An 18,212-nucleotide genomic window follows, 5' to 3' on the forward strand; every position below is an offset into this window, starting at 1 on the left:
TTGTCTAACCATCCGCTGTGAAGGGTTCTCAGGATCGTCAACCGTGTACACTCCACTTTCAGTTTGTAACCTCAGTTCAGGCACGTTTAAATTGCCTAGTTTGTTTTGACCGCCATCTTTATTCTCAGAGTCTTTTATTTCTTTAAAAGTTTTTTCGTCGATGCTGTTTCCAAATCTGAATCCTCCGTTGGTGTAGGCGTTTGATGAAGTGGGTGCTTCTTGGGTTAGCTGTTGTTTGTCTTCACTCATTGCACTTGTTAACGGATGAACTTTTGTTGGCGGTCTCGTTGGTGATTTGGAAACTTTGGAAGCTCCTGTTGTTGTTTGTTGTTGTTGGGATGATGCTGCAGCATTGCTCACAAGTTTACCCCATTTTGATTGAGTTTTAAAAACACTGCTACCAGTTTTTTCAGCTGTGCCAAGTTTGCTACCAAACTTGCTTGTCTTTTTATCTGCGCTCTCGTTGGACGATGGGCTTTTTAAATCCATACCATCGTTGCTGTTACGTTGAATATCTTTACGGTCTGACTTTGGACTGCCCATTTGTCTCGTATCTGAACTGTAGCCTGCACATGAACTCCGTCTAGAACCAGTTCCACCCCTTCTGGAAAATGCAGCCAACCCATCTAACAAACCTCTGGCAAATCTCGGTTTGTTTCCGTTTGGTGATTCGGAATCATCTTCAGCGACTATAGACATTCTCTGATTGGAAGAGCGCCTGATGACATCTATCGAACTTTTCCTTTCACCCATCTCCACATCGGAACCGTTCCTCATCATCGTTATCAGCGATCGCTCGCTACGCTTTCGAAATCTTTATTAAAAATAGTTTAAATATTTATAATGGAAATCGTAGTAAAAAAAGTTTACCAATTTTAGCAAGTTTTTTTTTGAAACATTTAATAATATTTCTATTAATTAAGATTTGATAATTTTTGAATTAGTAAAGTATGAAAATAAAAAAAAAAAGCTTTTGAAGTTATGCAAACGATCGACGCTCATAAAGAGAGTGACAGTTTGCATTACAACATTTATTCGGTCAGAAACCTGGATATAAGTTTCCTGAGCGGGTGGTCACTGGGCAAGTCGAGTGCTGGGTTGTCATTCCTCTCTGTCAGTTCCTTCTCTCTTTTCACATCAGCAACTTTTCTGAATATCATCTAAAAAATTCATTCATTATCTCTAAAATTTCAAAAAATGTTTAAAGTTTAATCAGCTAAAAAAGTTTTTGAGTTTGGTCGTTTTTGACTATAGTTTAATTTGGTTATGCAATAGATTAAATAATACAGTGAATGATTGACTTACCCTATGTCTCAAATTGTAAGTCAAAGTAAGATTCCTGGCAAAGGATAAGGCAAAGGCATGGTAGAAATCAAGTACTTCGAGTAGTCTGTCTCTCTTTATGATGTTCAGGTCGCAGTAGGTTAGGGCTCTCACATTGGCTGCTGACTGCACAACGTTGCATTCCTTCCAAAACAAATCACCAAAGACGTCACCTTTACCTGATTTACAACGTTTTTTCAATAGATGAAATGAACTTGTTCACGCTAAAAATAACATTCTAGGCAATGTTAAATGTTTTAAAATGTTAGACAAATGCAGTCTTATGAGTAAAGCAAAATTAGGGCTGGTATAATTTTGTATATCAACGCTGAAATAGGTGCTCTTCTGAGCAATTGAAATGAACAAACTCCAAACTATAATAAATGTTAGTATTGTAAGCATGTTCTTAAACTAATTTGTATATACAATAGATCTTATTTTTTTTCTTCTTAAACTCATTATTTTACACGCATGAGGAAATGCTGATACATCCTCAACTTACTTAGGATGGCAACAACTTCATCATCTTGGACGACCTCGAGTGACCCACTGACGATGAAACAAAGGGAGTCCAAGCTCTCGCCTTGATGGAACAGAACATCGCCCGGAGCACAGTGGCTGGTTGTAAAATTGATGGCAAGGGCCCTCAAACAGCCGTCGCTGGCAAGTCTGAATGCCGGTTGTTCAGTGAAAATTTTCCTATGCAGATGTACGCAAATGTCTGCCTTCATGTCTTTCGGGCAGTAATCTAGCACCTTTCATTTGGTCAAGTGAGCGAGTTGAATTTTTTGTAATTTAAAAAATATTCATTAATTTAGTTTATTTTTATGAATCACTTTACATCAGTAAGTTTTATTTAACTCGTTATATGTTACAATACAAATAGAAAAATAGAACTGTAGGCATAGGCAAAGTATTGAAATCTTGCAAAGGAAATTGCATCGCTTATAAAATTGCATGTGGTTAAATAAACTACTAAATGCAAATAAGATATCAAAAAACATCAATTTTATTTTAGTTTTGGCTTACTATTTTATTTTTTAATTAGTCAAGAAAGCTTGAGAGTATTTGTGATCGACGTTTTAAAATTATGCAGGCTAAATTCACCCTAACATTATGTGACAGATGATTAAACTGAACGTACGCCAAACGGTGAATCTTAATCGGAAGATAAAATTTAATTTATTAACTTAACTCCTGAAACTTTTTCTGACGACATTTCTGTTCATTTGAAATCACGTTCAGTCTCATTATAAACGACCGTCATTAATTACGACGTTCAAAATAGACAGTAAAAACCAGTTTTATAAAAATATCTCATGAAAATAAATAGACCAAAAATAATTTTTCTTGAAAAACGGACACAATCACGTCGAACACGTCAGCATTAATTAAATTTTTGTAATAAAACGAAAAACTACCAGCGCGAGGTTGCATTGCATTGCAATTGCTGTCTTATAATTATGAGTCGGGAAATTTTGCCGAAGCATAATTTTACCGGCCCAAATCTCAAAAGGTTAATTAATTACGAGTACGTCGTTCAGTTTATAAATTTTAAATGAACTCCCTCTCTACTCCTTGTAGAGCACACGTCCTTGCCATACAATTCTCATCACTGACACACACGCACACGCATACACGCAATCAATAACTTTAACATAGTTTCATATGCCCAGCTAATTCGTGCACAGCATTTCAGACGAATTCCATATTACGTTTCAATAAAAACGAAGCATTCTACGGAACAGCGTGCAACAAACAAATGACTGTTTGAAAATGCAGGCAAGCATTTTGCGTTCATAGGCAGGCGCGGTATTTATGTTCAGACCCTTTCATTGCGCTGATCAATTAATCCATGATGATACTTGAAAACAGGACACCTGATTAAAAGCCACAATTGATGTTTCGTCCCATCAGTGCACGTACACACAATGTATTGAAACACACGTTCACACAACGTATCGAGACATACATACCCACTTTGTATTGAGACATATATACGCACTTTGAATTGAAACATGTATGTGTGTGCAATGCATTTAAATTAACGTAACTCTGCTTTCAAATAAAATAAACAAATGAACAAACAAAAAAATTTCGATTGTCAGCGAATACATTCAATTATTAGCCGTTCAGCAAATTACACAAATCTTATAACATTCGTTTGAAATCTGGATTTTTAATATTTTCTGTAACGATTCAAACGCTTTTTTAACACGAAAAACACTTTAAAATATTAAGCTGTCAAGTTTATAAACACCGTAGCTATCATGGAAAATCTTCAAGTCATATGATAATCAGATTGTGGGGAATAAATAGAATGAGTATAACCTGTCAGTATAGGTCACAAATAGCTCAGAATATATGCTTATTTCAAAACATTTCTATAACAAATTAACTTAAAACTGAATTGTGTTGTGTAGTTGAAGGAAAAATTATTTCATTTTTAAAAGATTAGGGTTACAAAAACGCACACAGACAAACACACTCTTGCATGCGCACCCAATAACAAAACACACTTGCTCACACACTAAACACACACACACACAAACACCACACATGCACACACACACACACATTTACACGCAGACACAAATACTTGTCGTATAAGCCTGTGCAAAGATTTGACTGACACACACACGCTAATTATTTACTTACATTGGGTTGGCGTGGTTCCAAATGACAACCGCAAATAGTTTATTACGTCATTGATTAACTAATTTGCATCAATTACCCACTAATTATGACACATTTCATTTTTAATTGTGACACTTGACATTGACGTATCTTTTAAACTATCAACAACCACTACCAACAACAACAACAGAACATTGATTGCGATACAATACAACGCATATTTTGAATATAAATCAATAAACACAAACAACGGCAAAAACAGACAATAATAAAACAAACAGCCCCAAACAAGAAGCAGCACTAGCCAACAACCAAACAACAACAATCAAACAACAACAACCAAAGAATAACCATCAAACAACAAAAACAAACCTTCTGTGCATCCAACCCCTTAGTGATAGCCCACGTGGATACGACGTAGTCCATTACCCTTTCGTTGAGGGCCTTCGGAACGTCGTGAAGTCTCATGTACTCGCGGACATTGTTCAGCATCTCGTGGTACTTGCCCGTCGTCGAATACATTTGCTGGAAGATGGTGGTCACGTTACCGAAAATCGTGGCGTATAAGAGAGCTGTCATCGTGTGATTGGTTGAATTTTATTTTTGAGTGCTTTGATAGGCTGATTTTGTAATTAGCTAATTTTTGATTGGTTTGTCTCGAATGGTTGAGAGTGAGTGTTTACGGAAAAACGCTGAGTTGTCGTAACCGACATGAGGTTTTGGACCAACATAAAGTATGGCTGAGCAGGGTTGGTGGGTCAGGAATGCATTTTTAACTTCCAATAAAACAAAACGGCGATTATTTTCTAAAATTATTCAATTAAATAAATAAATTTAATAAAAAATTAAAAAGAATTAGGACATTATATATTATGCATAAACATACATATACTATATACAAATTTATATATAATTATGTATATTCATATGTATTTACGCCTGAATTTTGTATATGTAGATATTTTACTTTAATTTATTTACAATGCCGAAATAAATAACCATGTCTACAGCGAACGAAGAAGCAGTCATACATCGAGTGTGTAAGAGACCGATATAGCAACAATAACATCAAGAAAAATAACAGTGGTTACAACAACAACAACAATTACAACGAAAACAACAAAAACAACAACAGCAACAACAATAACAACAAATAATAACAACAATATCATTAAAAATTAAAATGATAACAATAACGTAAAAAACGACAACAACATTAATGGTTGCAACAACAACGGCATCAAGAACAACAACATCAACACCGTCATTACCCTCATAACATTAAAAAACTCAACAACTACGAAAGCAACATCAACCACACTGAATTACTCCAACATTATTTATTTTAAATTTAGGAAAACATTTTCATTAAAATAGCTAATGCAACATTCCATTATCTACAGTAACAATTAAAAACATTATTTTTATTAATATTATCATTATTATTTTTATTCTCATTATTCTTATTATTAATTTTTTCGTGGTTCTCACTCACTCGCAGCACACATGAACAGGAACACACATGAATTAACGCAACATGTGAGAGTGACGAAGATCTCTATGCATTCGAACGCAGACGCTGCAACAACAGGACCAGGAACCTCAACCACTGCAACATCTTGTCGCTCAAACAGCGGCAGCAACAACGACAACGGCAAAACAACAACACAACAACATACATCCAATAAAGGTATACAAAGCAAAACAGATGAGCTCAATTAGTTTCCTTTCCTCAATTGTCCAAAACCAATTCTTTTACAACCTAAAAAAACTTTTCATTGCGTTAAGCTCAGCAACAATGGTCATTATTTGCAAATTTTTTAAATGCATATATCTATGCTTCATACTAACATAGACGTATACATGTTTACATACACGCATACTAACACATACAAAACAGCCACATGTGCTGCATTTTGTTAAAATAAAATATTGTATGTTTGTAAATGCTTTTGGTCATAAAAACACATTCAATAAATAACTACAAGGTATACAAAAAATGCATAAAATACAATGCATACAATACAAATACAACTCATACAATACAGTAAAAACACAACGTGCATTACAGTACTAACATGCGATACAATGAATACAATACAATACAAAACAAAACAATACAAGCGTTCGATTTGAGAGCAGTCATCGAAGCACCCGAGCACGCATGCAGGCAGCGATTAACAAACAAATCACACACACTACTGGGCTCGTTCAAATGAAGACTGCTTCAAAATTACTTGTTTATAGATTATAATAATAACCATAATAATAGAAAAATGAAATAAGGTACAAAAAATCACAAAGAACTAACAAATATTTATATTAATACGCGATGGTATGTAAATATATACAACAGGGTAAATATAAGCCATCGAATTTTCCAACAAACATTAAGCAGTTTATTTCTGTTATGGTGAAATTAATTTTGTGTGTATGTATGTATCCATCCTTTAGTCAACTATTAATCCATCCATCCATTCATCCATCTATCTATCCATCCATCCTTCTATCCATCCAGCCAGCCAACCATCCATCCATCCGTGTGCACCTGGATTACCTGCCGTTGTACAATCAACAGGTGTGCACACAATGTAGGTACGCTGTAAAAATCTCATCATCTCATTGAGTGTCTGCTTACATGTGTGCACAAACAAAGGTGTACATTTGTGCTTTCCAGTGCATTCTTCCATTGTCACTTTTTCTTTCTTTTGGACTTCTGCAGTCTAACATTGTGTGTTGTATGTGTGTATGTACATATATATATATATGTTTGTGTGTGTTTTTTGTAGATAAAGAACAAGAGTGAGAGAGAGAGAGAGAGAGAGAAAGAGAGAGACAGTAAGAGAAAGAAAGAGAGAAAAAAAAGTCAGAAATTGGAACATTTGAGTGGCCCTTTTTTCAATTTTAACGATATTTTCTCAACACGATCGCTGCATTTGAAACATTCATTTATTAGCATCGTTAACAAATTTGTCATACTCCAAACGCCACACACACACAAACCTGCGCAACTATACACTGCTTCAATGTGTGCTTGTTCGTGTGAGTATGTAAGTAAAGTACACAAAAAAGTACAAAAATAATGTACATAAAATGTTAATAAAAGTCTCATAACATTCTCCTCTGCATGAATCTATCAATTTTCTATCATAGGTTCCTCAGGTCGTATCATCATATTTAGTAGTATGCGTGTGTGTGTGTGTGTGTGTGTTTAACACAGCAGCTAATGTTATAAAAGTGTGTGTGTGTGTGTGTTTAACATAGCAGCTAATGTTATAAAAGTGTGTGTGTGTGTGTGTGTGTGTTTAACATAGCAGCTAATGTTATAAAAGTTGACATCCAATGACAATAACGATAACAATAATAACAATAATAACAATAATAATAGCATTAATTCTTTTCAATCATTACACTCCAAATTGAATATTGATCCCAGAGCCATCGTATCATTGAGAGTACGCTCATAAAATGCTTCATAGCCGGGAACAGGGATGGCCTGTTGAACGTCGACAATTCATCCCCCATCGATGATAATGAACATTTTGTATCGTGTAATTTATTTCGAAGGCATGTTATTCTCCGCTACCCGATCACTGTAGTAATAAATTATAAATAAACATCGGCAGATTGTGCCTGGCTGCCTAGTTCGTGTTTGGTGTGACACAAAAAAATAGTTGATCAGTCTTTTTTCTTGTTTCATCAGATGTAGAGCGCTAACAAATCGTTCCTTACTTACTGGCGATTGAAGTTTTATCCCACAAAAACTGCAACAACCAAACCAGGCCACGTACAAACACATTACTCTAGTGCGATCGCAAGCACCGCATCATATCAGCTGTCAACATCACGGCGGACTTGTAGTTTTTAGTTGTTTTGCCAGTGCATGTAGCATTTGAAGCACATCAACACGCAACAACAAGACGTATCTCCAAAAAACATCACTATTTCATTTGGTATGGAATGTATGTATCGGTTGTTGGATATGTAAATGTAATTTTTTATCTGGAAAATAACAAATTTATTATTAAATTGTTATTGAATCATAATTCACCTTGCTTCGTTATAGATTTACGTTTATTACTACGGGTATGACTATATTATGATGTTATATATATCATCCATATGAGAGACATAAAAGTGTTCTAGCATCTCAATTGAGAAATATATATAATAGTTTGTTACATATTGGCATATGCTTATTATTATTTTATCTTATAATTCAATTTTAAATTTGATGTATAAAATATGAAAGTTTGAAAGTGTAAAAATTTAAAGTTATCGGAAGTAGCATTACTTCCTTCCACTGTGAACATTTGCGAGTCTATGTTTATCAGAGTTAACATGGTGATGGCTGCCAGTCAAGTCAACATTGAAACAACTGTTAACGAATACGTCAATGTGCATCGAATCATTAATGAAGAGGGAGATTGTTGGAAATAACAACACTAATAACAAAGAAAGAACAAAAAAAAAACAAAACAAATGCAAATAACAACACAAACAGCAAAACAAACAAACAATACAAACAGCAAAACAAACAAACAATCCAAACAGCAAAACAAACAACAATACAAACAACAAAACAAACAACAAAACAATACAGACAGCAAAACAAACAACAATGCCGTATCATGTGCAGCAAAGTTTTTAATTACATTAGTGCAAAAAAAACCAATGAACATTATCCTATTGAAAACCAAATAATGCTTAATATTTTTGTCTGCGAGATCTTGCATTATAAATAATGTTTACATTGGTACACATGGTTTATGCATATAAAGAAGAGAAAGTTTCATCGTTTATATATGTTTAATGTTTATAAAAATGTTTATTATTCTAAAGGATAAACTTCAGTTTAAAAAAGTAACTTCAGTGTCGTCTCTATGCCAACATATTTTACTGAAATTGAAAGAATTTTCTAAATAGCCGTTTAGAAGCTAGCAGCGCGTTCATAAGTCCTACTTGGATAGATGAAATTAGAAAACAAATGAAAAAAGTTGAATAGGACAAACAAATAAATTGATAATTAAGTAGATAATTTGGTTGGATAAATAGAAAGCGTAGAGGTGAAATTTCTTAGAATGGAGGAACGAAATTATTGCAAACGTTGAAATGATAGGACCGCCGAGCCTTCTGCAATTAAATGATTGAGAACGTTGTTGTCCTGTTTAATTACGTTAGCTAGCGTAGCTAACCTAGATGATTGCTGTTGATGAGTTTTGCTCATAACATGAATTTTGGAAGAGTTGTAAAAGATATTAATGATAAGAAGCAAAACTGAAAGATTAACAAATTCAAAAAAACAAAGCATAGTCACGTACGTCGTCTACCCGCTAAAAATAGACAAACTTGTTTGCGTACAGACAAAACTATCAATACAAGTAGAGAGAAAGAAAGAGGAAAAAAGAGATAAAAAGAGAGAGGGAGAGGAAAACATCCGCACGTGTACTATTACAACATGTTCGTACATTCCATATGAGTTTGCACTCATCAATCCATCCCTTTGCATATGAATATAAAGAACAATGCAAATCGATCTTACATGTAGACATACACTCGTACGTCGTTCACATACGTGCAGACGTCAGTGCACACGCACGCACTTAAAACAGGACACACATTCACGCACGCACTTATTACAAGACACACATACACTCATTTATAAAAGGACACACACACACACACACACACACACACACACACACATACATACATACACACACACACACATGGAAAACACATACACGTGCAAACCAAAATATTCATTATTATCGAATAATATGTCAGATGGTTAAACAAAAGGAAAATCAATTCCTTCCTTAAAATGGTGGAAGACCTTCAGGGATACAAGACATGCATCACTTCGCTTTCCTGGAGCGTGTGTAACAATATCCCAGCAATCCACATTTAGTTATTTGTTTGCCCCTCACAAATACACACATTTCCTTTCCCTTGAAAATATCTCGTCTAATTAATAGCAGGATGTTTGTCGCCCGCCACCGCCCGTTTTGACAGCGCATAAGAAGCTCAATCCACAAATTGTGAGTTGATGTTTTTAAATTTTTCATTTAAACATCATTAAAGAGGAGCTAAGACGAATTTTTATGTGAGATTTTTTTGTTATTTTGTAGTTTTATTTTTTTAAAAGGTATCAACTTTCAGCAGAGGTTGTACGCTAATGGTAAAATTTGTGCAATAGAAAAATACTAGAATGCATGAAATGTGAAATAACTCCTACACATATACAATCACTGGAGGCGTAATACACACGCGGGAAAAGTGATTTCAGTTTCCACATTTGATTCTCACTCATACTCTCTTTCTCTCTCTCTCTCTCACTCTCTCTCTCTCACTCTCTCTCTCTCTCTCTCTCTCTTTCTCTCCCTTTATAACCTACACGTATTTATATGTTGATATGTATTTGTTCTAACTTAAGCATGTATACCGAGTAGGCAGGTGAAATAATACTTTGGCATATAAAGCTAAATTGTATTTTCTTTTGCACTGTTCACGTTTTTTATATTCTTTTTTGTATGTGTGTGTGTGCATGTGTGTGTGTGTGTCCGTGTATAAGTGCTGTGATTATTTTTTTTTACGTTTACACGTTTCCAAGTATTTATAGAGTAGGTATGTTCGTTGTGTATGCGCGTCGTACAGTTTTTTCCATTTTTGACGTACCTGTAAACCGGATGAATGTTCGTTCATCATGCACAATGCACATGGACGGGAGGGGAATGCATTGCGCTGTGAAACGCATGCGCTGTTGTGCGTCTATGTGTTTTGTTTATGTCCTATAAATATGAGTCTAGTTTATTAACTCTATAAACAATTACCTTATAAAATGCAACTTATTTGTATAAAAAAAAAAACATTTTGAAACATTACACATACACGCACTCACACACTCACACTCACACAGTTTAAGCAAACGCAAGCGCAACAGAACAAAGAAGAAAGCACAATTGTACATAGTCATAAAGAATGCCTGTGCTTTGACACGTACGTAAGTGTTTGATTTAAGTTGAAGATGTCAGCTGATATGTCTATGCGACAGCCTGCAAACATATTCTTCTTTTTTATGGACAAAAAATTGTTGTTTGTTCATCCATTCGTCAGTTCGTTTGTATTTATTTCTGAATGTTTACTTACTATCATGTGGTCTATAAGTTCATAACAAACTTTTCATAAAAATTGAAAAATCGAAACTGTTTGGGCCGTTTTCATGAAATAATAAATCGCCACTGCTCAGTTGAGTTCAAACTGCAAGATGTTCAAGTCAAAATCAACATAATCTAAAAGGAGTGAATGCATAAAAGACAACCGAAAAACATTATACAGAATTTCATTTTTCGTGTCCAAAATTGAAAATCAGCCACTTGCTCAGAGAATTAAATCGGCAGGTCAGTTATAATATTGCGCCTGCTGTATTTATTGATGGTCATTTCAGAAGCCATTATGGTCGTGAGGATGACCGATTGTGTTTGTGTGTGGGTGTTTGTGTGTGGGTGTTTGTGTGTGTATGTGTGTGGGAAAGATTGATCTTAATGTTCATGCTCATTGTTATCTTTATTTGTTCATCCATTTTTCCAATATTTACATTTACATGAATACTTATTTAATTTCATTTCCCATATGTATTCTTTCAACAGAATGTTAACAGAATAAGTAGAATGCCTGAACATGCAAACGCATGCAAAACATAAATGCAGACATGTAGGCACGTATTTCCTATTGTTTGCCCACTTCCATGTTTGTTCTAACTCTTGACGGCCGCGCATGTTTATGCATGAAAATATAAGTGCGAGGCTCGTGTTGAGTGGATCCTGAAAGTCAATGAAATACAAGGGCTGTCTTAAATAATTGGGAGTGTGCATTGGAATCAATCTTTTCAAACGAGGATACGAAAACGTTGTTACTTTTTTAGTAACTCTCTCCCTCTCTCTCTCTCTCTCTCTTTCTCTCTCTCCCTTTTTCTCTCTGTTTTTATCTGTCCAATTGTAAATTTTTCGTTCATATCAGACCTTTTCGTAGCTTACATTCGATGCGTGGGTTATTTGTTGGAGAGTTAGAAATAAATATTTCTATATGAATTGTTGGAGAGTTATAAATAAATATTCCTATATGAATTGTTGGAGAGTTAGAAATAAATATTTCTATATGAGCATGTTTTATTAGAAAACAGAATAGTGATATCACTCTTAATTTGTTTCTCAACAGTTGTTCACATGTGGCTTGAATGCAGCTCTTTGCGAATGCTCAACACGACATGACAGGTATTGAAAGGATATTTCAACAAAACTGATTGTCAATTGTATATTGTAGAACAGCTGGTGAACGTCCCGTTCGCTTGTTTAATGTTTATCGGTTGGTTGGTTAGTTAGCCGATTGGTTGGTTGGCTGGTTGATGGTTGGTTGTCTGGTAGGTTGGTTGGCTGGCTGGTCGACAGGTTGAAGTGTATTGAGTTGTTCAGTTGAAAAGAGTAGGACAAAGACGCGATTGATTGCTGGCTTACCAATTGGTTGATTCGAAAATTGTAAAATTGGACAATTTCTGCATGTATGCTTATTTGTGATAACAAACTACAAATAAGAATTTTATAGAATTTTTAAAGAAATAAAACTATCCAAAAAATATTAATTCATCTCAGAACGTTTCACTGTGTCATGTTTTTTATGCTTGCTTGCTTTTGTTTCTTATCAAAGTTACGCAATTGAACGCAGAACTATTCAGCGCTTGTTTAGGAAGAGCGTGCGTAGTGCTAATAAAAAGTTAATGCTGGAATGCAATATGTCCTTATCTTCTGTTTGTTTGTTGTTGGTTTGTTCGTTCATTTGTTTGTTTGTTTATTTACCTGCACTGCCAATGAATTGGCGAGTAGCTCACTTTCTGCTCGTTCCCTTGCCAATATTATTCTTTATGAGTTTTTCGGCTTGTCATTAATTTTTTATCGTTGCCAGAAATCTTTAAACATTATGACGTAAAAAATCAAACAGAAATATGAGTTAAAATGTATATTGTCGATGTTGATGATAAAATACTTTAATAATTAAATAATGAAAATTTTAAAATATTTTAAAACAAAAAATTACTACTAACAATACAGAAACAAAAAAATCACGACACCAACAACAAATACAACAAACAAAAAACCAACAACAGCCACAAAACAGATTAACCAACATCCAAAAATCATCATAAAGACGGAGAAGATTTTCTCCAGTTCCGTATAAGCTGACACGTTGCCAAACCCCACACTGGTCATACAGGAAAGTGTGAAGTAGAGGGCAGTTGCATAGGCCATCGTACTTGAGGGCCCTCCCTCCCAATGTGGTGGGCTCGTTGATGTGTTGGAGTAGTAGTACAGGGGACCTTAAGGAAGGGGTTTTGGTTATATTTAAATTACTAAAATTTGTGTGAAAGTAGTTATTCGCTTCAGTCATTTTAAGTAATTGATATGACGAAAAAGGTAGTGATAATATTGACAATTGTAATTACAATAATGATAATAATTAATGTTAATATTTGTTAGGAATTTTTTCCAAGTTCATTCATGCTTGTAGGTATAACCGAATTTACAAATATCCTACTTTTATAATTTGTATATAATTTGGCGTTTTAGTTTTGTAAAATAATACAAGCAGCAAACAAACGAACGAAAGGCAAACAAAAGAACACAAACACACACAAAGAAAGAGAGAGAGAAAGAGAGAAGAAAGTAAAATAACTAAAAAGAAGTTCTGCTCACCCACTTCTCGACTGAGCCGATGCAGCCATCCATAGGAGATGCCCGCTCTCGCCTCCGAGTCTCCGATGGTGAACCAGATGCATGCAAACCAGTGCGCTATCAGGACGAACATAAAAATGAGGAGGACCAGGACTGCTGCCCCGTACTCGATGTAGTGGTCCAACTTGCGAGCCACACGACCCAACCTTAAGAGGCGAACTACTTTTAAGGCACTGAAGAGACTGCTTATACTCTGCAGTTTTGTTTGTCAGTTTGTATGTGTTTGTGTGTTTGTGTGTTTGTATGTTCATGTGTTTGTTCATTCATTTGTTTGTTTGTACAATTTATTATGTTTGTTTGCAAACATGATTGCGTTTTGTTTTATCTTCAGTTTTTTTTATATTTCTAAGTTTGCTATTTTTATTTTATGCGTCGAATTATGGGCTGTTTAATTAGATATTTGTTAAAAAATTGCATTTAATTGTTTGAGTTTTGTTTGCACATTAAGATTTCTGATATGAATGAACGCTAGCTCGTACGTTACTTTCCACTCAGCATTCGTCCCATGTTTGCTTGTATACTTATCGGATGGGTTTTTTAATGCAGTGTGTTTGTATGTTTGTATTTCATATTGTGTGTTTGTATTTCATCTTGAATGTTTGTATTTCATCTTGAATGTTTGTATTTCATATTGAATGTTTGTATTTCGTGTTGAATGTTTGTATTTCATATTGAATGTTTGTATTTTATGTTGAATGTCTGTTTGGGAGCAAATTTTTGCCCTTTCATTGAACAATTTCATGCTTGCACTTAACAAAGTTTGATTAATTGTTATCTGAATTTTTGTATACTTCGGAAGTTATATTATTCTTGTATATGGCAGTTTGACAAACTATAAATGATGACAACTATTTTTCTATATGTTTAAGTTCGTCTATTAATATTTCATTCATTTAATGCTTTTATTCTCATACTTTCGCAATGTTGGTAATGACTGTGAGAGTAATTAATGATGAGGATGATGACCAAGATGAAAAACTTTGATGCTGGTAGCGACAATGATGATGATGATGATGATGATGATGATGATGATGATGATGACGATGATGATGATGATGACGATGATGATGATGGTGGTGATAGCAATTACGGTTTCAATTGAAACTTACAACAATAAAAAAAAAATTAATGATTAAATAAAAATAAATAAACAGAACCAAGCAAAGATATTACGATTATCTTTTATTTAAATAAATAAAAAAATAATTAATATTTTTTAATGAGTAAACAAAAAAAAAACAAAATGGACATCTAAAACTTACGTTCTGTTTTTCCCAAGTTCGCGCGTAAATTAATCAAAAATAAAGATTTGAAACTTTCACAACAAATGGATCTAAAAATAACTGTAAATATTAACATTATCATTGTTATCGTTAATATTGTTATGCTTCTGTCTTTATTATTATTACCATTTTTTATGTTGCTATTATTATTTTTTATTATTATGTGGTTCGATAATCATTTATTAGTATTATTATTACTATTATTTATCATTATTATTATTATCAAATTCCAACAGAGCGTAGAAACAGACAAGAAGCCGACCTACCTCGTTAACGTGTTGGAAAGCATTGAAGACATCGTAAGGCAGGCATGAGAGTAGGTCGACGACGAACCAGCTCTTGAGATAATTCATCCGAATTATCTTCGGATCGGAGACTATCTCGCCAGCCGGCCCCACAAAAGTTGTGTGGAAGTTGAGGACGATGTCGAGGAAGAAAATGACGTCAACAACGCTGTCAACCACCAATAGCGGTATGTCGCCGATCGTTTTGCTGCGGAAAGCTGCGTTGTAAGGTACCTTCGAGGAAATATTTATTAAAAACTGCATGCTTATGATGTTGTCGTGATGCTAAATTGACAGCAATGGTGATAGAAATGAAATGTTTTAGCGGTGAGATAGTGAAATTGAGAAAAATTATTGATAAAGTGACTAAAATGACTGCTGTGGTTTCAACTTTTCAAGCAGACGGTGAATATTTTAAGAAACGTAATTTTTTTTAAATCAAAATTTTTATTTCCTGAAATGTCGTTGTTATGTTGACTTTGTTGTAATTCTGTAGTTAAAAGTTGTGTTTATTTTATTTTTAATGTTCACCTTGCTGTCGGGGTGTGGTTATTTTTTTTTATCTAACGCATTTATTTCTGGCTCAGACATGTTTAGATGTCTGTTTATACTTTAAAATATTCCATGTCTACACGTTTTGGAATGGTCTAATTCTGATTAAGTTTTTTGTTGTTGTTGTGATTAATGCGTTGTTTGCAGGTTTAATGCGTGTTTATATATGCTGCGTCTGCGCTAATTACAATGAAACATCACCAGATAATGAATGGCGGCACAAATGTTCTTCTTGAACATTTTAGAAAATTTATTTTTATTCTTTTGTATTCATTTTTACATTCATATCGTTAATTATTTTATATTTTATTTTAATTCTACCATAAATTTTTTACACTGAAACATGTGGTTTTTTTTCAAAAATGGTCTTAACGAAAGCAAATTATAACCATCGTCATCTTCCTTTTTCTCCTTCTCACCGTCATCATCATCACCCCCGCTATCATTAGCGTAATCATCATCATTATCATAGCCCTCATCATCGTCATCATCGTCACCATCATTATCTCCACCATCATCATTATCATTGTCATCATTATCTCCACCATCATCACCATCATCATCACCATCATCATCATCAAAATCACCATCATTATTATCATCATCATTATCACCATCATTATCATCATCATCACCATCATCATCATCAAAATCACCATCATCATTATCACCATCATTATCATCATCATCAAAATTATCATTATCACTATCACCATCCCCATCAACACTCTCCCGCCACCCACAAACGCACCATGACAGATGTATAGAAGGTGAGTATGAGGATCATCCAGTCCCAGATTGTCTTGAAGGCAGAGTAGTGGAGGATGATGTGGTGGGGTGTCTTTGGGGCCTCTTGCCTGTAGTAGGGAAGCACCTCAGGGTTTAATCCTGATGACTGCATATAAAATTTAAAATTAAAATTTTATTTTTCATTATTTATATTATATTTATTTAGTTAATTATTCCTTTATTTCACAGATATTTTAACATTTTTTTCGCAATATTATTTGTTCTACCTCTTTTTTGTCTCGGCGTGCCTTACAATTCATTTGTTTGTTCGCGTATCAACTGACTTAATCAAATTTTTTTTCATATTTTTCTTACTTCGTCTAAATGTAATTAACACGTTTTCAGTTGGATGATGAATGCTATTATTCGTTTTTTCAACAAGCTCTTAAAAAATTGTGTTCAAATTTAATTTTTTTAGTCAGATAATAAAATTGTTCTCGCGAGAATTTATTTGAAAACTTCTTCACCACTTCTGAAATAAAATTAACTTGAACAAATGATACGTGAGGGAAATAAATCTCAATAACTAATTGATTGATTGATTGATTGATTGAATGAATGAATGAATGAATGAATGAATGAATGAATGAATGAATGAATGAATGAATGAATGAATGAATGAATGAATGAATGAATGAATGAATGAATGAATGAATGAATGAATGAATGAATGAATGAATGAATGAATGAATGAATGAATAAAAAATGAACCAAAAATATTTAACTTTAAAATGAACAGCATTAAAAAAATATAAATTCAGACGGAAAGCCTGGAAATAAAAACTTACACCACTCAATTGCGAATGTTTTGGCTGCACATCCATCTTCATTTGATGGTTTGTTGAGGCTAGTAAGGAAACTTGTTGAGAATGTTGTTGCTGATGTTGATGTTGTTGCTGGTGTTGTTGTTGCTGTTGTTGATTGTGTTGATGTTGTTGGGTGTAGTGCTGTTGGGCCGACGACTTCGACCTAGCTACACTCCTGGCCAGACGCGCAAACTTGCTGAGGCCAGCTGTTTCATGAGATGAGTGGGTAACAAAATTATTTTTCATCTTTCGTTATGCTAAAATTTAAAAATAAATGTTTTATTTATTTTTTTTTTTTAAATTCACTCCTAAACATATCTCGGCGAATGTATAGGGATGGTTAATAATTATTATTATTAAATGATTCAAAGCACTGAAATGAATTTTTGGTAAATTTGAAAAAATTTCCAAAAGTGGCCGTAAATTGCAACGGATTGAAAGTTAACCATCCGATGTCACATTTTTATTTTTAGGTTCCTGTAAAGTAAGTGTCATTAAACACAATGATAATTGACACCACAGACCTTAACTTAGATAAACATCGACAAAATATAAACTGCAATGTATATTTACACAAAAATATAATTAGCGAACCCACAATTTCGCAAACAAACTTCACATAAAAACATCATACTGAACATGTAAAAACAAATAAATTGTCTTGCAAATTACTATTGCTACATAGACAATAAAATGTACAATGGCGATAATAAATGACAAATCAACTTTTATAGCAATGAATGATGCAACATA

General features: G+C 33.9%; 1 protein-coding gene across 1 annotated transcript; it reads right to left on the bottom strand.

Annotated features, from left to right (window-relative positions):
- Nucleotides 1-1,248: 1,248 nt before the first annotated feature.
- Nucleotides 1,249-16,765, bottom strand: HELRODRAFT_62501 (hypothetical protein; the record flags this gene model as incomplete). Its single annotated transcript, XM_009011427.1, has 7 exons — nt 1,249-1,502; nt 1,826-2,078; nt 4,333-4,532; nt 13,142-13,330; nt 13,707-13,938; nt 15,295-15,546; nt 16,616-16,765. 7 exons carry the CDS (start codon nt 16,763-16,765, stop codon nt 1,249-1,251), a joined length of 1,530 nt encoding a protein of 509 aa, XP_009009675.1.
- Between the last annotated feature and the right edge of the window lie 1,447 nt (nt 16,766-18,212).

The sequence above is a fragment of the Helobdella robusta genome (assembly GCF_000326865.2).
Source record: "Helobdella robusta unplaced genomic scaffold HELROscaffold_1, whole genome shotgun sequence".
Classification (NCBI taxonomy): Eukaryota; Metazoa; Annelida; class Clitellata; order Rhynchobdellida; family Glossiphoniidae; genus Helobdella; species Helobdella robusta.